The sequence below is a fragment of the Zophobas morio genome, unplaced genomic scaffold, assembly GCF_036711695.1.
Source record: "Zophobas morio isolate AGI-343-1 ecotype UQ-CSIRO unplaced genomic scaffold, CSIRO_AGI_Zmor_V1 ptg000030l, whole genome shotgun sequence".
NCBI classification, from domain to species: Eukaryota; Metazoa; Arthropoda; class Insecta; order Coleoptera; family Tenebrionidae; genus Zophobas; species Zophobas morio.
Window position 1 is genome coordinate 19,717,415 of NW_026972135.1, and position 24,982 is coordinate 19,742,396.

Consider the following 24,982-nt stretch of genomic DNA (forward strand, 5'->3'; position numbering starts at 1 on the left):
TAGTTAATTAACATTGATGACGACGACAACCATTAATGTATGAGTCAATAGATACCTACACACTTAAAAAAAAACATTTATCACTTATCAGCAATTAAAAACTGCAGTTAATTCAAAGGATCATATGATGATTAAAATGTCAAAAAACTAAATGAAAGTAACAAATATCATAGATTGCTCGGTGGAAGGGCGAAATAAAAACAGACTATATATCTATAACATATGTAGCTGAAAAAAACTCCATTAAGTAGCATCAGCCAGGCATACGGTTAATAGAAATTAACGCGTTTATTCTGACTAAAGGAAACATCAATTATAGTTAATCCAAAGTTAAAAGTGCAACAAATTATAAAAATGGCATTCGTTGTGTAGATAATTCAATTTATGTAGGTATATATACTTATATGAAATTAGGTACGTACAGTAAAATGGACTATTAGTTGCAGAGATAGCAACACTGGACAACACTTTGATTCTTATAAAAATTTGCCCTGTAGAACATGTGTGGATCATAAACATATGTAATTAAAAATAAGCTACATAAAAAATCATTCAATGGACAATTTTCCTATAAGTGATGCAATAACTTGAAAAATAAGGGCTTCTTAACGCATAGTTTCAACGATATGCACCAAAGAGTAAAGGATATATCTAAGTGCAATTAAAATGTAATCCCCTGCCCAGAAATATTACCCAAAATCTTCACAACTAGCAGAAAATGAGGCTGTATGTATAACTATTGTTTATTTATTAAAAATTTTACTTAGTAAACCACTAAAGGATATCTATTAGGAACCTTAACGACTAGTTAACCAGTGAAGTGACGTGGAAAAATCGTCCTGATGTATTGTGAAACGTCGGACATTATCTGTCAATATATTTTTTAATGGACTTAATTTTTAGTCTTTATAGGTATATTGAGTTTTAATATAGGGAGGGGATTTATTATTTTCGAATATATAGGTACTGTAGAAGCCAGCAATATATTTCAGAAAAAAAAATACTACCTCGTACAGCATATTCGACAACAATGAATATAAAAATGATATTTGTTACAATGACTAAACCAATTTTAATTTTTTTTGAGCTAAACGATGCATGAAAAATTGTATAATTGCCATTAGCAATTACCATAGCGTTAGTGGTGTAATCGCTTAGTAATAATGTAGTGTAAAAAAAATACTATGCTGCATTTCTAAAGAGTTCTATAATGCTCAAAACCAACACTTCTTTTTTTACAGGACACAGTGTTTAAGCAAACATCTGGCATACATCGACATGCATAGGTATAGAACAAAATATTGGAGGCTAATTTCCAGAAATGGTTTGTTATTAATCAACCGTTAATAAACAAATTTTAGAATTTCTTTTAGATAAGTACTACCTACATTACAACAAAAAATTTAAAATTCTACAACAGGTCGAACCTGTTATGTGAGACTAATTCTCTTTTAACAAATATCCACAATTTCAAGGAAATCTCACTTTCCAAGAAATACCAGCAACAGACACTCTGTACAAAAACGCCAAAAAGAAAATTAATAGAAAAATGTCAACTTGTAAAAAATCAGGTTGAAGGTAGTTACAAGCATTTTTCGTTAAAAGTGATTATGTTCTTGGAAACGTGCCACTTGAGCTAATAAAACGTTAATAGCTTACAAACTCCTTCGGCGCAAGACTTAATTGATAAAAATTCCTCACAATGAACACCTATGAAGCGAAAGTAACGAAAACCGCGCGTTGATTTCTCTCCAAAAAAAAAAACCGATCGACAGCCATTGATGGATGTGCAGAAACAAAGACTGTTTTCAAGTGATTAACCCTCAAGTGTACGCACTTTGTCCATCGCGTCATCGTCCGTAAGAAAATCATGCCGAAGAAGAAAACGGCGAATTGGCGGCACATGCGCCTCTGTCATCCCTCTAAAACATCACTCACTAGAAAAACCCTTACAGGCGTGGAAGGGGTACGAAATGCGCACATAGACTATACTTCGATTTTTAACTAAAAAGAATATATCTGCCTTTTACTTGGGCTCCAGCATTGGTTCCGCATATCTCCAACAACGCGGACAGAGAGGGAAAGCGCGACCCCTGCGAGTGCAAGCGAGACAGCACTAAAACAAGACGCGCCGCCAGAGGGCGCCTACGATCAACACGGGGGGAGGAGCCTGGCGCGAAACAGAAGACGGCTGAAGAAGGACAGAGTCGCGGCCAACTCGGATGCACCATGCATGCCTTACTCCGTGACTCAGTGTTGGGATAACAATCCCGACGTGCACACGTGGGCTGATAGGTCCTGAAGAGGGCAGCCGAAACTTCGCGCTTCCGAGTGACATGTAATTCTGCGTGCCGTGTGTGTGAGGGACATTCGATCAGAAGCGTGTTCGCGTGCTGCTCTTCGATTGATTCGAACACGCAAATCGAATTTTGGACGCTGGAAAGAGCAGTTTGTTGTGGTGTTAACTGTTGAGCGTGCAAACATGTTGGATGTGCTGGTGGAGTGACTTGCCAAGACGGCGTTCTTAGCTGAAACCCCCGCCGTGGCTGAGCTAGAGGACCGAATCCGCATGCAGCCTTCGGCCACGGCTTCCATTCCGCCCAACGCGGATATGGACCTGCAGACGGTTCAGTCGATGGACTGGTTGTTCAAGAAGGAAAGGTTCTATCTTCTTGTGCAATTCTGGCAGCAGGTCAGTGCTTTTCAAACATAGTACACTTTACGCTTGGCCCCAGACGTCGCCCGATTTCTGAGTTGACAACAAACGGTGGCACTTGCGATTTCGCGAAAACGTATACCGGCAAGTGACGGGCGCGCGAGACAGTCTGTAACGCGGCTCAGATCTGATGACTTAAAAAACGACGAACTTCTTAAATGACAGTGAGCGCGCTGGACTCACGTTTCTCAGACGGTCCATCAGCGGTTCCGAAATCCGATGACCCTTGTCAAAAAACAAGTGACTAAAATTATTGCAAGTGACGGTAAGCGCGCTGGACTCGCGCTTCCAGACGGTCTGTCAGTGGCTCCTCCGAAGCCCGATGACTGCTAGCAAACATATTCTTTCAAGTTTTTATCGTTATTTATATTTTGGAATCCCAAATTTTTCAAAATATATTAATAAAGTCCAATTGTCCAAAGTGCTTACACAGTCAAAAGGATTTTACCCCGAGACCGCAGTCTCCACTTCTAATAACCCCGAATTTTTATCCACATTTAAACTCATTGTTTATTCAGTGTTTATTTTTCTTTTTTTTTTCTTATCAGTCAAGAATTAAATTCCGGCATCATTCACAGTCTGAAAGCTGCGGTTAATCACAGTTTTATCATTTTTGTCATTTTCCTTTCTAAACCAGGCGACATTTAACTTCCTCACACTTATTCTGTTTATTTACTTGTTATTTCTGGCACTCCGAAATAGTGTTTTCCTCAATGATTATTGTCCCAGTCGCTTCTAAAAATAGCCCATTTTTTTTCTAAACTTTTTCAAAGGAAGTGTTTGATCTCAAATGTCCTTAACGGTTTCCGAACAACACTTAACGTCCACCCTCTTCTGTTCCTGGAGTTGCTTGTGTACTGTTTTAGCAGGTTTTAAGGTTAAAAAATAAAATAATAAGTATAATTTGATTACCGTAAGTTCGAAAGATGTATCAGTATTTGATCTTTCCGGAAATATTTATAGTGCAGTGCATTTTATTTTTCATAAAATTTTCTTAAATCTGTTTTCACTAAAAACTCAAACAAACTAAATGTATAGTGTCTCTTTCGCGGAAAAAACATATTTCACCCAAGCATTATTTTATAATTTCATTTTTTTACTTTCGTTAAAATAAAGTTTACTTCTATTGTCCCAAGTGAATAAAAATTCGCCACAGAAAAAACAAAAATAAATAAATCAAGTAACATAGTGATTTGTATATTTGAAAATTAAGTGTTTTCGAGTATAAACAAATACATTCTTCGCTGTTATCTGCAACGTATAGAATTTAAATTTATACACAAAAAACAGATAAAGCAGTGTTTTGTTATACAGTGCGAAGCGTCAATGTACTCTTCTACTAAATTTCAACGGTGTTTTAAGTAGAAAATTTTGTGGGACTACACTTAGTAATTGATAAAAAAGAGTGCATAAAAATCTGTTTATACCTGAAATATGATTCTTTTTACTCTAAGTCTGAAACAGTATTTCCCTATCGCGAACACACTTCTAATAATCAGAGTGGCCACAAATTTGAAATTAAAATTTGTTTTCAAGAAAGGTGTCATTTCTAAACCGGCATAAATATTAAAACAGTTATTGGAAAAAATAACTGATAAGAGTAGGTGTGGCAAAGAAAATTTTATTTAGAAGAACTAAAAAATTTTACACTTTTAAGATTTCAATAGATCCCTTATTCGCGGTGGTAGAAAGACTGAAACATACTATAAAAATAGAAAAAAATATAAATATGTTGTTAAAAAATATTTTGTGTATATCGTCATCCCAATTGTACTTTCGAGAGTGATACAAATGACTGAACCATAATAATTATTAAACAAGTCTCATACACAAATGCATACTGAAAACAATTATGTATGATAACGTTAACTTTAATGGTTTTCTCTTTTTAAAGTGAAGAATTTGTAACACATGTGAATGTTTTTATTTATTTATTTATTAATTATATATTTATAGTGTAAAATTCACTGGTTGTAATAATTAAAAATACTAGTTAAGCACTTACCCTTAGAAATATTCGTATCATATTTATTTATTTAAGATCTGCAGATTATTTGACGGTGGCATGTAAGGTTAAAAATATCGAAATAAACAGTATATCCCTATCGATAGGAAAATTGAGTAAACTAACTTTTGGATGGTCATTTTTCAAGTTTATATTGTTCTTATTCAGCATAGATTTGTCAGTTTAAAATAAAATTAACTCCATGGAAGAGAAAATATAAAAAGAAAAACACCGAGCTGATCAGTTTTGCATATTTTTTTTTATTAGCTTCATAATGTACTTAATTTTCAAAGATCAAAGAAAGATCTTCTAGGAACGCCATTAAAATTATGTGCTCAATGTGAAATTGTGATGTATGAAAATAAACAATATAAAAAATATATCACAAGCGCCTTTTTATCATGTGTATTAGTAACTAGAAGTTATAGTAAAATGTTTGAAAGATATGAAAGCATTTTGATATAATTTCGATATATGTAGTGATAAAATTTGCGATGTGTGGGTGACAGACATGTAACATCCGATTCAAATATAAATAAACACTAAATTTATTGGTTGTGATACATTATCAGTCTGTTCTTATTTGGCGTGCTTTTTTCATTTTCAGAGAGAAATCGGTAGAATAGTATGTATGAGAAAACACTAAATAAAAGATATAAGTTTGTGATTTTTTTCTAATTTCATGCTGTAGATATGTGTACGTATATTCAGCAACGTATTGAGTCTCGTTATTTTGAGATATTATGGGTGGTATATTATCTAATTATTATACATAGGTAAATCTGAAACTTTTATGACATCGTAAAGGGAGACATACTGTATGTTTGGAAAATTTGGAGTATAACTGGATTAAGAAGAATTTGAACTACTAGTTCATTTTAATCCGTTATACTTTGTCGAATTTTCTACCTATTCTACTAAGAACACATTTTTCGATTTCTCTCCGACCTCTTTTTTTTTAACTCTCAACTTCCAAAAAGCGAAAGTCGCAATCATCGCCACTTCCCGCTTCCGCACCGTGTTAATACCAACATTTGATTCGAGTTTCGAACTTCGACACTTAGTTCCTTGTTGATCTGCGTACTAGAAACACGATATGATCATGTATACAACACCCGAAACTTCTGCACCGTTCCTCGCGCCGGGTTTCAAATTTTCAAAATCCCCTGTATGTCCCTCCTACGCCCCGACTAAAAATCATGTGCGTACCCATCAACACTTATTATGTATCTCGGCCGTAAAGCCGTTTTAGAGTCGTCAATAACGCCGTTGTAATATTTATCGTTTTAAGTGTTAATAAAAGCAGCTTAGGCTCGCTTAAACGGCCCGTAAATAACGTTTAAAATCGGAAAAATACCGTTCGATCCATCGCTGTGACGTCGCGACGCCTCGGCCGCTGCCATCCTTCTGACGTGATACGCCGGATTTCCGCTAGTCGTGTGGCGGCAGCACCGTACAGTGCATCCCCACGCGCACGAAAAATGGGGTAATTTTTAGGGTTTAAGCCCACGCGGTTAATTGTCGTTTAAAAATTAAAAGACAACAATGACGGTGTTGGTTTTGGCAAAAGTTTTTTTAAATGGAGGAGTAGAGTTGGCATTCGATTTTTACGCGGTTGGACGATTGACTATGTTACAATTCAAATAATGCAGGATTTTAGTTTGAGCTTGCGATCCAGCGCCAAGCATCGAGCGTCTTTAACTTGGTTTTTGTTGATTACATTTGAGAATAAACGCGGTCCGTGTGCTCAAAATATTATTGTTGTGCGTTGTATGTTACGAATTGGTTACATTTGCTTAAAGTGGGGTGTGGTGGGGGTGATTATCACCAATCATTAAACTCTGATTAGATATATATGCGGACGGTGTCAGTCAATCCGTTATTTATTCAAACAAATAAGTATTTCAGTGTTAATTCAAAAGAAAAGTTCACGGGCGACTTGAATGCTCGAACAGCGGGAAACTAAACGTACACTGAAAAACCTAATCTATGACTCAAATAAATAACGTTTATAGAGAGAAAACAATTGTTTGGCTCGGTTTGCTTCCAACAAACAATGAACGATAAGAGGGTGTTGAATCTCCATGTAAAATAGTATAAACAATTCAATTATGGCTTGCACTCGGTGTGAGACCGTCGACTAACGAAATTGTTCTTTTGGAGGAGAACGCAAGTGTTTTCTCCTTGTAAGGTCAACACATCTTCGAACTTAAGGTAATTAAATTTACAGCCTGCGGTTTGATGCAACTCAAGCTATTATCTACTAAATCTCAACCATTACAAGATACCGAAGACGAGTATTTGCGGTTTTATGCGTTTGTGTTAATGCTAGCGTTGACATTCGCTTATTGAAAGGGCGTTTTCGCCGAAATTTAAATGGAATGCGAAGAAACCCGATTCAAATTGGAAGCACAATGCTGGAAACGGTAGTTGACGAAAATGATATTTTTGAAAGCGCTGACTCTAAAGTGGAATTGTTAATAGAAAATCGGGTTTTGGGTATGCTAATTTCATGCGAGCGGTGCGAGCTTCTTGAGTATCGGAAAGTTTATGAGACACTTAATTATTTTGCGCTGTTTGCAAACATTAGATATCATTCTTGCTACAGCAATTTTTCGATTCTGATGCTTGATTATTCTGATTTTTTTTCTAATTTGAAATATTGTCAGAAAAAACAAGTAAATGGTGTCACCTAAATAATTTAGTTAACGTTTGTGTTAATTTACTTTGATATGAACCGCAAATTCGCTGGTTTAGTATTCAGTTTAAACTAAAAAAAACTCTTTGTAACAATTTCTGTTTTTTTTTTTGGGAAATGTTATGTAGTACATATAGAATATATACATCCGTTCCCACATTTTTCAGGACCAGAAAGATTTTAAAAAATAAATAAAATTTGAAATTCGCCGCTTAAAATTTATATATCAAGTTATGTTTTAATTATTACAGCACGATGCTCAACAACTAACTGAACCGATTTAATAGTTAAAGAAATATTTTTTAGTTATTATTTTAACAAACTATAATCTCTGTCATGTATATCTTATAAGTTTCATTAAACTTATCTACATTTTTTTTATTTAGAATGTAGTATAATTAACATAATTAAGACATTTTTAAGTGTCAATGAAATTACGATAGATAGAATTAATTCTGACGATAAATCTGTTTAAACTTTAAAACGGACGATTTTGATCATTCGTGTAAGTCTGCCAGATGTACCTCCAAATCCTCGTTCCGAGCTTTTTAAGGTTTAAATATGTAAATGTAAATTTTTCTATCTCCTGAAACTTGTCAAGAAAAAAATTTAAGTTACCTAATTTGTTAATTTAAATCAAGTCACTTTACTCCACCGTCTCATATATTGACATAGTTGACTAATTTGTCAATATATTGGATTTATGCCTTATAGACTTTATCGATGATGATATACAATTATTAATCATCCTCTTGAATAGGACGCTGCGTGTCCGAATCTTCCCTGTAACTTTCCGTGATCCATATTAAGCGAGCGAAGCGAGCTCTACTAAATATTAATATAATAGAAACATACAATTTTGGCTGTGTTCTGGCTTCCGAAACCACATCCTGGAGTATCTAAAAATTTTCATAGAATGAATTAATCATTCCTGCGAGCGCGCTGTATGCGCCTGCAAATCATCTAGAGAGTTGTTTAAAATTTAAAAGTTGAACCCGAAGAAATAGAACTTTTTGTAACTAATTAAAATTCCAAGAAAATTTGTAGGATAATTTGTTGATTTAAATCAAGTCACTTTGGCCTTCCGTCTCGATTATTTGCATAATTGGGAAACTTGTTCGATCCTTGAGTGACCTGTCGATTCTATACGATTAGTTATCCTCCCGAATCCGAAGTTACTTGTCTAAAAAGATTCTGTCTCCTTGACTGAATAACCTATGCCTCTACTAATGATTCAAAACTACTGGGCTGAGATCGGGTTATTCCAAGCAAGTTATATTACTAAACACTAATGTAATGGACATATTTTCCAGGATTTTGGGGGAATTCGGGATGCCAAAATCAATTCCAGGAGTATCTGAAAATTTCAACAGAAGTAGTTAATCATTGGTGCAGAATGTCTTCGAACTCTGAAGGCTTACACCTGATGATTGTTGTAAAAAATATTGTCATTCATGCAAATCCGTTGTCCGTTATCCGTTGAAATTTCCTGTTCACTTTTTGGGATTTAAGCAGTTTAAAATTATAATCTTGAGAAATCTAAGCCCTTGTAATTTTTTAAAATGGTCGAAAAAACATTTTTAAGTCAATTTGGTGATTCTAATCTAGTCGCTTTTAAATTACTGCCCTCAATATTGCCGTTGTTATTAATATTCTATACAATTGCTTAGCTATCCACCCGAGTCCGTTAAGTGTGTCCGCACCCTGCATTTTTTTGCACGCAAAATAAGCTGCAAAAGATTTAAAAATCGAATCTGAAGACGCCCTCAATCTTATTTTTATAGCGATATATAGACTCAATTGAATAATTGAGTCGCTGCTTAAAGTGGGAAACAACTGGTTCAGATCGATTATTTTTGGCGAGCGAAGCGAGTCGTGCTACCTAAATACCAATCCAATTTACACTTGTTTCAAAAATGTTGGTGCTGTCCGTTTCTATCTATTCCTAGATGTCGATTCGATTGTTATCTCATCCGCCCGAGTCCGTCGCATGTGCGTCCGCGTCCGCGCCGGTTCGTTAAATATTAGTTCGCAACTAGCACTCCTCCGTAAATATGGTAATCAGGTCCGCTTTGGCTCACGGTAATTTTAATTTCTTTTTACGATTCGTCAGTGTAACGAGCGCCGGCATATAAGGGTAGGACCGTTAATATCGCTTACGTAAACACACGTGATGATGATAAGACTGGTTTTAATTCTCCCCGACCGAAAAGCGAACGAAGAGAGGGCGAATTTTCCAGACAGAGAAATTTTCCGCATCGGTCCATTATTGCCAACCTGGTCATAAAAACTTCAGTGGTCGTTCTGAAGGTTTCCATTCTAAATCTCCATCTGTATATAATCGGGGTCTGTCTGTCGGTTGGCTAGAATGGAAAAGGGTTTAACTTATTGGGGAGATTTGAATTTCTCATATATGCCGATTTAATATTTCAGATAATGTAGCTGATGCGTCAGTTTTTACGGAGCGGCCTATGACTAATTTCACCCCTTTTGAGTTTTTATTTTTTGCGATTCGCGTTTTGAGGGTCGACGGAGAGAATTTATTGAACTGGCGAGGGTTTTATGATTTTTTTCTTCGGGGAGGTGACAGAGACGGATTAATTGAGGAAGGGTTGCGCAATTCGGCGTATGTGACTGCAACGTGAAAACTTTGGAGAAACCGCACGCGATGCTGGACGGAAAAGTGTGAAATTGGGATTTCGTAATGTGCCGTTGGTTGTGAGTGTGTTTTTGTGAATCAGGTTGTCCGGAATCTTTGATTGCTTTCCATGACAAAGACCTGCTGGTGTCCGATAAGTGACCTAAAGTGATTCAATGAAGAGCTTGATTTAATAAATTGATTAAATCATCCCATCAATAGATGAAACTGTTAAGTCAATTTTCAACCTACAGACAATAACAATGCTAATCGCCACAAATTCACAATTCCCACGAAAAAACTGGGTTAAAGTGCAGCGAACAAAGAATTCCGTGTTGAGCGAGCTGGCAGACGACAAGACGAAGACGGCACCTTTTTTCCTCTTCCCTTTCTTGTCTAAAGAGGGAATCTCGACTTCTACCCCAATTCTCGATCACTTACCGATCAGTGAATGGAAGAGGACGGATAAAAAACACCCCCGTAAAATGTCTATATCGGTTCACTTCACCCCATTTTATCGGAAGACACCGGATATCCCGGAGACGTGCTATTGAAGGAACTTTTTTCCGATTGGGGTAGGTCTCGCGACGTCATTCCAATTTTATCTCTCATTTCTATAGAATTTGACCAATCGGAGAGATAATTAAATCGATATTCGACTGTTTAACACGTGCATTCGACAATCGGCAGGAAGAGACATGATTCGTGAGAACAAATGTGATTGTTTTTTGACGGTGGGGATGTCACGACGACTGACACCTTGTTTCTATTTAAAGCAATTTATTCGAATAAATATTGGTTCAGTTAGTAATTCAATAACTCGTACCGCCAACTTTCACCATTATTGAATTTTAATTGGACAATTATACTGCATATCAAATGCAAATATAATTATCTTATCAGGAGGTCATATTTCTCACCTCGCGCCAGCTATACGGTATTGAGTTTGTTCTGTTCAATGACTTATTTTCTAATAATACAGTCTGCAACCCAATCTCCCCACGTTCAGCGAGCGCAGCGAGCCGCAGTTTAGCCACCTTGTGATTTTTTCATTCCTATTTGTACATTCTCATCAACTTAAACCCAAATAATGTCCCTTGCAAAGACACAAATTTATTGAAAATGTGTACTACAACGTTGTAGTTCCATCTTTCTTCTACAAATGGAAGTCGGTCACAATTTTTTCATAAGTTGAATAGAGACGGGAAGTTCAACTACAGAATAGTCAAAGTTTGGCTTTTCTGCCTAAGGCTTGTCCAAGAAAGTTTCGCATAGTTCTCGCCTTTACAAAAAATTGGTGCATGGTTATTTAGACAGAACTTCCCTCGCCCCGGAAGTATAGTCGCACAAATATACGTTCTTCGAAAAAAAAAAAAAATCATTTTGCGTCATCATTTTTTTTTAGAAGGGGATAAATGGATCAATTTTGTTCATTCAATTTACCATGCTTACGATATTCTTAAAATATCTCCAAGATTTCACAGTGTTCGATTTTGCAGTTTCGAGTTTCAAAATGCTGTTATGCATTTTACGCAGACTACGGACCGACAGACAGAGAGACAGACAGGCAGACGGACACAGATAGATAGACAGACGGACACAGACAGATAGACAGACAGACAGACGGACAGAAAAGGGAGACCTATTTTTCGTGCTCAAAGGATCATGAAAAGTCGAGAAAACATGAAAGAAGTCATTCGCCACATCAATCCTATTACAGTACTTTCTTCCCTGACGCTTGGAAAGTAAAAATTAAACTTAATGTAATTTTTTTCTTAGAAAATTGACTGATTTTTTTCCCAAGAGAACACGTTCGTTTTTAAATGGTATTGATACTGAAGTAGCAGAATTAAAAGTATGTCTGTAAGATGTAATATCTGTGTCTGAGATTTCTGTGAAATTTGTTAATACCGTTTCGTAAGCGGTTTTCTAAAAAAATAAAATTCAGCAAAAAAAAACAAGATTTTTGTATTGTCGTCAGAATATGTAAACGTTTCATTGTCCTCAGACTTTTCGAGAAAAGTGTTTGCCTGACTTTAAAGACGTGTCTTTTTAGGTATTGTCTGTTGAATACTTAATCAACTTATTGATTTGAAACAACGTTTTTCGAGCTATCGGAGCGAGCTGTAGCTTTTTTCAAGAATACCTATATGTATAGCCACTTTCCGTCTAGTAATCCCTGATCTATTTAACAATGTGGATACAATTAGATGATCATTGTTTGGTGTGAATTCGCCGTACACGCGCATCTAAATATTTGCTTCGTTTTTTTTTTTGGCCAGATTAGCAAATTTAGATTAATTTGTTGGTTTAAGTGAAGTCATTTTTAGCTTACAGTCTTGAAGCATTCTTTAACCGTAACACAAACAATCAAAAACTTCTCTCTTATTTTAAAATCAATGAAAGCCTTTATGTACAAATTTCCGGAAGTCTATGTGCGTATTGCTGAATTTTTCGCCGAGATCATAAAAGTGTGTAAAACTGAAAAATATTTAAAAGTCGATATCAGCTTGCTTATTTTCTTGCATTGCTCTTGCAAGTGTTTACAACTTGATTTTTTTAATAAAAATTAATTAAAAATAAATAAGATCTTGAATTATTTGAATAATTCAAAATCAAAATTTTCGTGGTTAGTAAAAAGTGTTTTTAGACCTTTAAATTAGTAGGAAAGGAGTTTTAAGAGTCACTTGGCAACGTATAGTCTTGAACATTAAAATAATTTGGAAATCAAGCAAAAAATCTAGTACTTTTATATTGTCTTCAAAATAATAAAAACCTTTTATATAAACATCCGCCATTTTTATAGTACTTAATAGACAAGATCTTTACGCATTATTCATAAAAGCCGTCTTCCAGGGGTAGTTTTTACCACTGAATTGCATTTTTTAGACCAACGAGTGGAGTGTAGTGAAGTATCCAATTTAAGGTGAAATTAATCGTTTAATGCTATCCGTGCAAAGATCTATGATTGTTGCATGGAATAGAATTTCACAAATTAATTAATAGTGCCACTCCCAACTAGGATTAACAAATGTGCAAAATTTTCTAGGAAACTTTGTTTTCATTTTCGAAAAAATAATACGTGTCTTTACCTCAAAAAAGTCATGACCATGGAACATGTACTGATCTAAGTTTTGTTTATTTACATACTTACTAAACTTCGATGTGATCGACTCCTCTATCGTCGTCTGCTCGTCTATCTATTCGAAATACACACCGAGGAAGGATCACATTTTTGCCGGGAATTGGTTAGGTTCTAGCCATTTGCCATTCCCAAGTACCTCCACATCTCGGAAGAAGGGCTGCGTGAGATAAAAATTAGTGAAATTTTATTTAGAACGATAAAAAAGAATGTGTAATTCTGACGGATTAAAAGTGTTTCAAAAGATCTGCAAGGTTTTCTATAGAGGTTGAATTTACCAAAATCAACCCAGATATTTCTTTTATGCAGTCGTTTTCCTTTCTAATTCAAACGAATAATCGACATGTGATTGCTTCCATCGTAAATTCATTAGCAGATTCGGCATCCCATCAAAAATTCATCGTGAAGTCTGTTCGGCATTCGACCGGTTGTTGAACACGCGGCGAAATCAATAGCCGCTAAGTCTGTTGCAATTTGCGTCGTAATGCAATTTGTCTTTTGCCACCGCTAAACTTAACAAAATGATAAAGGATGAGGAGTCTGTGCGAAATCTGTTTCGCCGCGTAAATACAGTACGCTTTTGCCTCTGCATCACATCGGGATATAATTTAATTTAGTAACGTAATGTAAGAATTCCGGCTGAATTAACTTCTCTTGTCGCCTAAACGTTTCCGAATGTTTAACGTTTTACCCTTTCTAGCTATTACTGGCTTACTTATGCTCTGATGAATCTTACAATACTGCAGATTTATTGTTCTTATACCTACTTTAACGCGATCTTCGCTCGCATGAGGCCTGATAAAGGAACGTCAAACGAAAACATCATCAAACTAATTAAATCCCATCATCATTGGCGAAAATCCCCGCCGCTCGGAGAATATACAGTGAGATTCGCGAAAAGAACTTCAGTATACACCTGCAGCCAAAAGTGTTGTTCGCGAGCTGATGCCACAGCTAACCGTCGTCCCAACGATCATTCAGAAGTACCGGACGTGACGTAATCACAATTTTCTAATCATCAATCATATATTTATGACTGAAGTGAATAATGCGTTTATTGGGACAAAGTAATGGATTCAATTGATTGTTGTTAGGACAGGACCGGCTTCCAACACGCACACAATCGCCCGCTTACTGGAACGGGAGCGTCGTACAAGCGAAAGGTAGAATGCTTAATTACTATTAACAAGCTTGCCGTGCTCCAGTGTGGTGTTAAGCAAGAAGCGGCTGAAGCGGAGGATGCAGAGTAGTTTCGCAATCCGCAATTCGCGACAAAAATGTTTACCTAAAACCAGAAAACATTAATGTAAATTTATTTTTCCGAAGGTAGAACGTTTAACCAAGTGAATAGTTGCAGGTATTAATGGCACAATAAACACCAGTTTCTGACGATTTTGTTATAGATTTCGGATTTATACCAGAGTAAGTTCATTACGAAAATTAATCATTGGTTCTTTACGTTGCAAGACTGTAAACAGAAAAATCGCGCAAAAGTAAAAACTACATTCTGAGCGAGCGCATAGAGCTGTTTAAATCTAACACAGGGTCCACAAGTTCAATTAACATACAACATATAAAATAAAAGCGTCACAAATCTTAATTCAATAAAACACGCTAATATATACATATATTTACTCTCGCTCTCTCTCTCTCTCCTATAGATTTGTCGACAGGGACATTGTGGACCTATTTTGGACAAATTTTTCAAGGATGTAAGTCTCTTTACCTTTCGAAATTGTCAAGATTTCTAGATTAATTTATTGCCTTTCGTCTACTCTCTTGTATAGGTACCTATTGACATAACCAACAACTATTTTGAAACCGTAACACAAAATAAAAACAAAACATGAATGTAATGGCGCACAACAAAAATCTTTGTTTTCAGTATATCAGGTATACTTTTCCTCAAAAATGAAGATTTACCCAAACAACAACAGTGAATAAATATTTGTTGCACCTGCATCAGATATCATAGAGGCGATAAATACCATTTTTTGACAACTTTGTTACAGATTTCGAGCTTATCAGTATTTTTATTTATAGAAAAGTAAACAATACGAGATTAAGTCCTTAATTCTTGTGCATTGCGGCACAAGTGAAGAAACTACACAGCAAGCGAGCGCAGCGAGCTGTATTAATCAAATGCACAATCTCAGGTATACAAAGTAGTTATAAAATGTCAGGCATACAATATTAAATTAGTAAAATACGATATTCTAATGTACGTATTGTGGACCAATTTTTTCCCGGTGTTTAGTACCTGGTGCGATACTAAACGCTCGGTTCTTTAAAAAGCAGAGAATGATGTCGTTTATTCGTTATGTTAATAATTAATACCGAATTTAGTTGTGTTATTACTTTATTAGTCGGAAATTTGGGTTTAGATTTCGAGTGCTGACTTGTGAAGCCGCCTTTCGAGTCCGGTCCTGCGCGTCTCGCAGTGAAACCGAGACGGAAGTGCCGCAGGAAGCCGTTCGAAGGGTAACATCGATATATTGGTGACATCCTCTTTCGATACTATTAGATATAATTACCCCGGGCCTCAGTCCAACAAACATCAAACAGAGTTTCACAAATAGTAAACAATGATTTTTTTTAACCATAGGTACCGCGGTTTGATGGGACAAATTGGTCGAGGCCGGGTCTGTCCTTCTAATTAACCAATAACCGGTAAGTTTTGACGGGTTTCTTCTCTAACTTCTTTCTTTCTTCTGGTCTGGTCCTTCAGCTTCCATCATCACCGATCGATAGATTTGTACAAATTTCTCGACTCCCTCGACAAATATTAGCTCGATAAGACGAATTAAAACAGATAAATCGTTCTGTAAACCGAAAGTTCGAAACTCTTCAACCGTTCAAAAGCCGATGACTGAATTAGTAAAGAATACAGAACAAAGAATTAAGAGAGCCCACCCCTTCGAAAATTACGTATTAAAATGTTTGATTTCCGCTTTGGTTGAGCTTTTCAGCTCGGCTGCGTTCTTCCTTTTCTATAATTGATTGTTAACATAGCAAAAGGAACGTGATGCCACGCAGGTATCCTTTTTACCGACCATCGACATGTGTTAAGTGCCTAATTGACCACTACTTCGTCCGTCTTTCTCTAGCACGGCTACCTACTTTAAGACGCACGTTTACGGCACTTCAAAACGTAAAAAAATTTCGACACAAAAAAATTATACTTATTAGCAATTGACGGAAAAGATAAGGGAGATATTGGCGAAAAAAATGTTTCTTTCTTTTATTAATTACCATATAAACGGCTGCAATTTTATTAATAACACAGCCATAATTCAAACGCATGTGGCATTAATCCGCAAAAGTCATACATTAATTGTTGTAATTATGAGTTTAATTGCAGCGCATTAGATAATTATTGATTAAATTGTTGTTAAACTGTGTGAAACCACTTCTTTCGGAAAATATTACAGAAAATACCACGCGTGCAAAAAAATTAAATTGAAATATATGTTAATAATAACACTATTCTGTGATACACGATCAACTAAAATCTGCCTGTTGTTTAACACTACACCATTGTACTTGCTTTCACATTTCATTTTAAAATATCCGCACAGAAAATATTTCAAGTTTATGGCATATGTTGTATGTAGCGGCAATCCTCCTTTCCGCTGCATCCACGATCAATCCTGTCGCTGGAACATCACAAAACTGCCGTTTCTACCGGCAAGTTGGGCGTAGCGAGTTACATTCGCGCCACGAACGCATTTTCTCCCCGAAATTATTTTTAGCGCGTGACAAATGCATCTTCCGATCGAAAAACAATCGACGCTCGCCTTCTGCCATCTTAATCGAATGACTCATGTTTAATGTCAATTAAAGCAAGCATTACTTCATCGATACATTTGAATTATTAAAACCAATTATCGGGGCACATTAACACGCATATTTTCATTTATCATTGCTGTTGATGGCCTGTACCAGCGGATAAACAAGTTTTTTTACAAAGTTGTCAATAGCGGTAGGCGAACTGCCGCCAGAGGGAGACGCACTAAATTATAACTACTGATAGTTGTCCTTTTTATGTATTTATTGCGAAGCTGAGGCTATCTGGTTGGAGGTGTGTTTTGATAAAAATGTGGTAAAGAAGATATCGAATGGTCAAACAAGTATTTTCATTCCTTCAATAAAACCTGTTGGGTTATTGCTGTAAATTATAGTTTATTGGCTTTAGTGGGTATGTAGGAAGTTCGGAGAAAAGAAATGTTGCTGGATTATGCAGACTACAAATTGATTATTACATGTGTGGGGCGGATGAAGTGCTAATCGACGCGCAGTAATTTATGACTTAACCTGGGACACTGTGGCCACCTGGTGTCAAATGCTATCCAAAAATTACCACCAATTTTTAAAATTTTACACAAGTTGTATAAATGCACAAATTTTGACTTTCAAAAATATTAGTTTAAACTGACAATCCTAAATTTTAAACCACATATACATATATGTATGTTTATTTTTAATTTGTGTTGTAAAAAAGAAAAACTTTCTCATACACACTTATACTCACGCTTTGAGATCTTTGTTTAATCAATCTCAGGTGTATATTTACCTATAAAAATATCTCATTGGCTATAGAATTTAGTCATTTGATCTCAATACTCAGTGTATTTTTGTGTAACTTATCAAGATTTAAATATCAGAAACAGGTATTGTTGAATTAGTTACTACACAATGCAATTAAATTAAATTTAAATTATTTTTTCTTCACAACTGAATTGTGCGGTGTTGCTTATTTTATGAAAACACAATGTAAAAATATTTTTAAAGATTATCATTGCAAAATATGGAGGTATTCTCATGAAAAGTGGGACAAACTGTATATGTTTTAAATATACTGAACAGAACGAGGTTAAGATAATCTTGAAATTATTATATTTTTTGCAGTACTCACAACTATGTCAGAACCATTGTATTCTTGACAGGTATACCATGAATTTTTATATTTGTATGATCGAAAAACACAAAAGAACTGCACACTAATTTAAAAAAATTGTTGTCTTTAATAATTGACATAATATTGTTATCGCAAGAAAAAAAGAAGATTTTACATCTCTTTTGAATACAGTGTTGCCAACTATATTGTTGGTCGCAGCCAACTATAAATCAAAGTATTTTCGTTCGTGCTGTGTAAGTTCATAATAACGAGAATACATACGATAACTGTAAGAGATCAGGATAAATTTGGGTGTACGTATGTTTTGTGATAATTGTGCTTTAACTTAACAAAATAGATATAGATAGCCTTACATTGACGAAAAAATTGAAGTATTGAAAACATTTAAGAGGCGGTATTTGATATTGCGAAGTAGTCAATACATCTGATTTTTTAACGTAGCAATTTTTTTCCGGATCCTTATTTTATACTATACAGGATGTTCTAGTTTGTCTATTTCACCCTGATATCACACTTATTTGAAAATATAGAAATTTGAAATTTAGCACGTTTAATTAACATAAATAAATCTATACAGTAAATACAGGCTTATTTACGAGAAGTTCCACGCCTGAAAAATCAAAAACGCAACCAAGAGTACAATTTCATAGCAGTCTTTGATATTTACCATCATTTCTGTTTTAATTAAACATAATTACCTGTTTAGTTTTGATAATTTGAAATAAACGTCAATTATTAGGTTAAAATAAAACAAGCAAATTCAAAACAAGAGCTTGCCAGGGGATCTCCTGTACGAATAAGGTTCGCTATACAACCGTGAGGCACTCACCATACATCAAAATCACATCAGTCTTTTTGTTGTTTGAACACACTCTGCATTAATTCTGACGAAATGTCAGTTTTAAGATGATATTAACTAACACTACGTCAACGTTGTTACACAAAACACATAACTATGTTTTACTTAAAAAAAATCATGTGCTTTTAAAAAAATTAAATTTGGTTCTTAGTTTACTCGTTCCATTGTAATTCTGAAAAGATAAAATATTTAAAAAATAAGATGAGTTGATCTCGTTTCCGGAAAAACCAAAAGTGATAAAAAGAGCAAACTGTTGTGTTTGTTTTATAAATTCCTTTATTAAATGGTCCCAAATTTCCAACTTGTATATGTTCAAATAAATGAGATAGTAAAGTGGAATAGGTGAACTGGTTCACTAGAGACTGTGCAAAAAATAAACTTATTTTGGGCGTTATATCTTATTTGATTTCCTTCTGACAAACCGAGATTTAATAGTAATTCTTAATTCTGTGTTACATAGCACAATGTATATAAACCTGATATAAACTTGTTTCTTTCTACATACGACGGCGTAAATTAGTGATACAAACTTATTTTTCTTCGTTATAAATTAAGTTGGAATTTCGAGGTAATTATTTTAACCATGACGTCCCTTCGTGTCACATGTTATGTGAGCCCTGCATCACAGTCATGCGCCGTGTGATTGTGCTCCGCTTGTGAGCCGAGCGCCCATATTCCACACACATATGTTTATTATTATCAATTGACATTTCTCGAGTAGCACATAAAAACATAATGAATGTATTAAAAACAGTGTACCGTCCCGAACAGCTGCCTCTTTTCCTACACACCGGCTACTCCTAGCGCAAAAAATCAGTAGTGCATCTATAATAAAAATCCAGTAAACACTCATAAAATTTGCATCTTTCCACAAGCAGCTTTTTGTCGGAGAGCTGTTGCCAGCTAACGTCAAAAAAGTCTACCTGACCCGACAATTAAATTTACAACCCTAAATTGATCGTAGTCACTTTTATTGAACGAAAAACCGTCTATCGAATTCATTAAGAAGGTCTTTAAAAGTCGGATGTAATAAACCAATAAAATTTAATGTCCCATCATAAAACCCAATGAGACACCAGCGAGCATCTGCATACTCCTTTTCTTTGTTCCAACTTTTCGAATTTCCCTCTTAAGACGCGGCAAACCGCGATTCGATTTATTTTTGACATTTGTAGGAATGCAGCAGCTCCTTGAGATAATTTAAGAACAACAACTCTAATTGTTTTTCCTTGCTCCGATGACAATTTATTTAATTGAAAAACGTCAAAGTGACTTATTAGCACGCGCGGCTTTTTTTGCAGCAACGGTCATTGCCATGTGACAGCGGCTTTATCAATTATGTTGTTTTTGAACGTAAAAATTACTATAAATGCCATTACGAACACTTGTTTATGCGAATCATTGCAATATGTTATTCGAAGGCACTTATCTTGGCATGGGGTACATGTCGACCACAACGGGAGTTCTTATATTTAAAGTCCCATATGAATCGACTCTTTTTTGTGCTGCTTTTAAATATCAAATTTATTTTATAACTTACAGTGGACCAAGACTAATGCGATCGCTTCCGGAGCCACGCCACGCCGAGAAACCAGCTGGGAGACCACTTTTGTGCATATGTGGTATATGTTGTGATTAATTGGCTGTTTGTTTTCGGTGGTGGTTTCGTGTTATATTAAGAATTATCAAGAGAAACACTATTTTTAACGATTACTTGTCAGAGACACTTTCTTCCGATCAATATTCGTCTTCGGCGCTCCAGATCAGGCTAATATCTGTCTAAAACGATAAGTATCTGAAACCAATCCCATGTTTCTATCATTGTGTGCCTTGATATTTACTTACAAGTGAAACTGTAGAATAACGATTCAGTAAAAGGAAAATTATGGTGTCAGGTTGTGTATTGAAAGTATTGTCGCAATAACCTTTATTTTCGCTGGGAAAAAGATAAGCCGCGCCATAATCGAGTTATTCATAATAAATTACTCGTGATATATTGTTTTATGGTAATAGGAACCACAGCACTTGATAAAAAATACATACACGTCCATAAATACATAAAGGCCGTCCTCCTCGAACTCACAACTGCATTTGACTTTTTTCCAAACGAAATTCGTCAACCCACAACCACCGATTTACTACCCTACATATTATTTCACCCTTTACCACTTCAGTCAAGCCCGCCAAATTCCGCTAGAAACCAAAAATCACCGATGCATTGAAAATCCATCTGATTCACACAAACGACCCAAACTTTGACTCAAGCACCCAAAAATAACCTTCTTCCCACAACCATCGTCTTTTTTTCCGATAGTTTGGCATATGTTGTGTTGCGACTTCAAGAAGCGCGCCATCCGTCGCCTTAATTAGTCAGTCTTTGAACTTGAACTCGCTAAATCTAATTCGTTGAACCGTCGTATGCTAGAAAAAATTGTTCGCTCTTGCCACCTTCGTACATTTTCTTTCTAAGCACAATAAAGGTTAATTTGGATCTTTTATTAATGTGGACGTGATTTACGATGTTGCAAAACTTCGGACATTGTTGTTCGGAGGATAACGGGCCAAATCTGTTTAATTCATCAAAGGTATTTGCAAAGTTGAAGTTGTGCCAGCGAATTATCGAACAAAACGTTTATAAAAAAGAATTTGAATGGCGTATTGTTGCTGCGAAACGGTGGCCTTATCGGAGTACTATACTTATCGGGGACGATTGACGTATGATTTTTTATTTGTTGTATTGGTTATTTGATGGTCTGGTAGAAGTGCACCACGTAGTTCAAATTTACTGCGAGCGAATTATCCCACCACAGAGAATCGTTGTCAAAATAACGGGAGACCTATTTTCGTTGTCGTTTACTGTATTAAGTCGTATCAAAATTTTGTTATCATTATCAGTAGTGCATGTGTGTATGTGGTAATTAAATACTCGTTATAGTTAGTCACTTTCAATTAGGTACATTCGATTACAACGGAGTTGTATATGTAGTGGTGTATTTTAGTATAGAACTCACTAAAGCAGCCTGAAACGGTGTTACGTGATAGCGATCAACGCACCGGATTTTTTTAATATTTTAGCAGTACAATGAACAAAACCCAGAATGAAAAATTTATAAAATGGCCAAATGAATTAAAATATTTGGGATGAATTAATAAGATTATTTATAGATTCATGCCGATTTGATGTCGTTTTACTCACAGGAATTATTTCAAATGCTGCATCAATTTTTAAAATATACAGTGTGTCCACAAAAATGGCATAAATCTGTAGAAAATTTAGGAATCCAATTGGGTAAAAATTCAGATGCATCTTCAGATGAACATATTTCAACAACAAATTTGAAAATTTTCACTTGCCACTGCCGTAAAATTGAGAGGTCGTCTATATCTTCTTTTGAAATTCCTGCTGATATCAAACCTCAACGTTGCAGTACTTCTTTCAGGTTTAAATTTTATTTATTTTTTTTTACAAACATTGGTTTCACACAGAACTTTGATTATTATCATCTAGTGTGTCTTGGTGTTTTAAAATACATACTTCTAAAAGTTAGAGTTGTCATTAAATAATATCAATAAAATCATAATTTTGACAGTTTCAACAACAAAAAACTTAAAATATAGATTTGTTTAAGAATATTGTGTATCTAACTTTCACTTGTCAGAAAATGTTCGGGTTGTCGTGGCATTAAATACCAAAAATATGTTGACCAATATGTTTATGTTTTTTCTATTATTCTAAATGCCAGTAACATTAGTTTGTCCTGTAAAGAATTTCAAAATTAAACAAGTCGTTCCTGAGTTAATCAGTTGACTCATATATGAATTTTGTCTGAAACACTCTGCAATACATAACAGTTGCGGCAAATAAAAGAATATGACTGATTTAAAAGCGATACTAAGCCTCAAATTAAATTCTTCAATATTGTCTTCTAAGAATATTATAGGATGACGTCATGAATTTTACGCAGTGGCTGAAAAAATGAAGAACCTAATATTCAATAATTAAATTTTAAAATTTGAAAGGTTGATATTTAATATTAAGCCATATGTAAAGGAATATGATGCCATCATTTTTTGGAATGGATGATGATAAAGAATAAAGATGGTAGACTTCAAATCTCAAGGTAGTAGGTAATTTTAGAAATCATCTGTCTAGCACATTTTCAATAATAATCAAACACAACGAAAAACTTGCATTTTCGTATTCTTTGAGGTTGTGAAGCCCTAAAAACAGTTATTTCTTTTTATTTCCTGGGCGTAAGCTAAGGAAGTATAGTAATAGAGCCATCGGGCGACTTGCCACTTTCATGTTTTCTCCACGTTTCAGATACCAACAGTACAAAAAAGTGATCTCCTGTTTCCCTCTGTCTGTTATGCATCGGTTTTTATTATAGACATGTAACCCCTGAAACTATTGGAATGATTGCTGTTATCAAATTTTGTATGTGTATTAGGAGTATCATGTAGATGATAAAACACTAACCAAAATTTGGGTAATCATCCCCACACCAATGGGATAACGTTGTGATGTGTGAATCCGTGTTGAATTTTCTCCCAAGAGTTCCAGACTTTTGGAAAAAAATCTAAATTGTACAACAATTTAACATTGAAACTGCAAAACCGAATACTCTGAAATCTTGCAAACGTTGTGACATTATTGTAATCACAGTAAATTGTTAATCAAAATTTATTCGTTTATTTCCTCCCAAAAAATTGATAATGTCATCTCAAAATTTTGACTAATAAATCTTCTTTGAAATATGCAAAATATTATGATTCTATACTTGTGGTTTATCAATGCATTCATCGTTTTTAGAATTACTTATACAGGGTGACTCAAAAAATTAATTAATGAGGCAATTTATTTTATTAATTAAATCAAGAATAACTCACTCCATTTTCCCAAAAATGTGGGAATGCAGCACTGTTATTATTAGTATTAAACAGATATACATGTCTTTGTAAAAATGTTGATGATGTCATCACCAAAATTTTGTAATGGAAAAACTCACCTGAAACAAACGCATAGCACGCTTTTTTACACCTTTACTGTCATATTATATACATATCTTTATTTTGACTTATAAGGGTTATTATAAAAGATACAATTCACAAAATCAAATCTTATAATTTTTCAAAAAAGTTGAATTTCTTCTACTGTACTTCAGGGGCTAGGGAAGTTCTGTCGAAGTAACCTTCGACAATTTTTTTTCTACAAAAATATGATTTTCGGAATACCTTTATTATTATCTTTGGGATCTTTCTTCCAAAATAGTTGCAATTGCTTCAAAACTACTACCCGCATTGTTTTTTAAATCTGATTACTATCATTTTTTGGAAATATTATCGTACTACAGAAACACAAAATCTATAATAGCTTACATAACAAAATTTTGTCATAAATTTGGACTGAATTGTGAACTTATAGTTGAAACTGATTTTTTTTTTCGTTCGACCATAGAGTTTATAAGGCCTCGACAGAATTCCAATTGCTAAACGATGGTTACTCGAAACTGTATTTAGAATAAGAACAATATCATTTACAAAACAAAAAATTGAAAACCGCAACTTAATAAATAAAATCTGTCTTATTTCCGGTGAAACCAAAAGTGCATGAGTAGTTGTATACTACCCTCAAACACAATTTATTTTGTAGCTTTATTTCCATATTAATTCGCTCTTTACACAAGAAGCAGTTTTGAATATACTTTGAAACAAATGCAGATGTGAAACATCCTGTATTTCGGGAACGGACTAACAAGGATAGTGTGGCAGCGTACAGATTATAAATATATTCTGTTGTTTAAAAAAAAATTGGGACGTTCGATAAATATTTCACAAAGAAACCATAAATTTAATAAGTATATGCTAATCCCGCAGCAATTAAACTTTGTCGCGACGCCCCCTATCGCCACCAACCTTAACCTCACTGACATTATCCTCCAAGCGCGCCACATGTCCCTTACCCAGCAAATCCTCCCACAGAACAAATCCCCGGCCCATCTCGCC

At 35.0% G+C, this 24,982-nt stretch overlaps 1 protein-coding gene across 6 annotated transcripts in view; it reads left to right on the forward strand.

The window, feature by feature from the left end:
• Nucleotides 1-2,223: 2,223 nt before the first annotated feature.
• Nucleotides 2,224-24,982, forward strand: part of LOC135139035 (homeobox protein cut) — an 85,736-nt gene continuing 62,977 nt past the window's right edge. For 4 of the 6 annotated variants that reach the window (XM_064069105.1, XM_064069106.1, XM_064069109.1 and 1 more), the window contains exon 1: nt 2,224-2,692. In XM_064069105.1, coding sequence (XP_063925175.1) covers nt 2,570-2,692 — 123 coding nt within the window. In that variant the 5' untranslated portion in view covers nt 2,224-2,569. Of the gene's footprint in view, nt 2,693-6,860; nt 6,936-15,804; nt 15,870-24,982 lie in introns of those variants that run through there. The other 2 variants (XM_064069110.1, XM_064069111.1) reach the window with 2 other exon arrangements.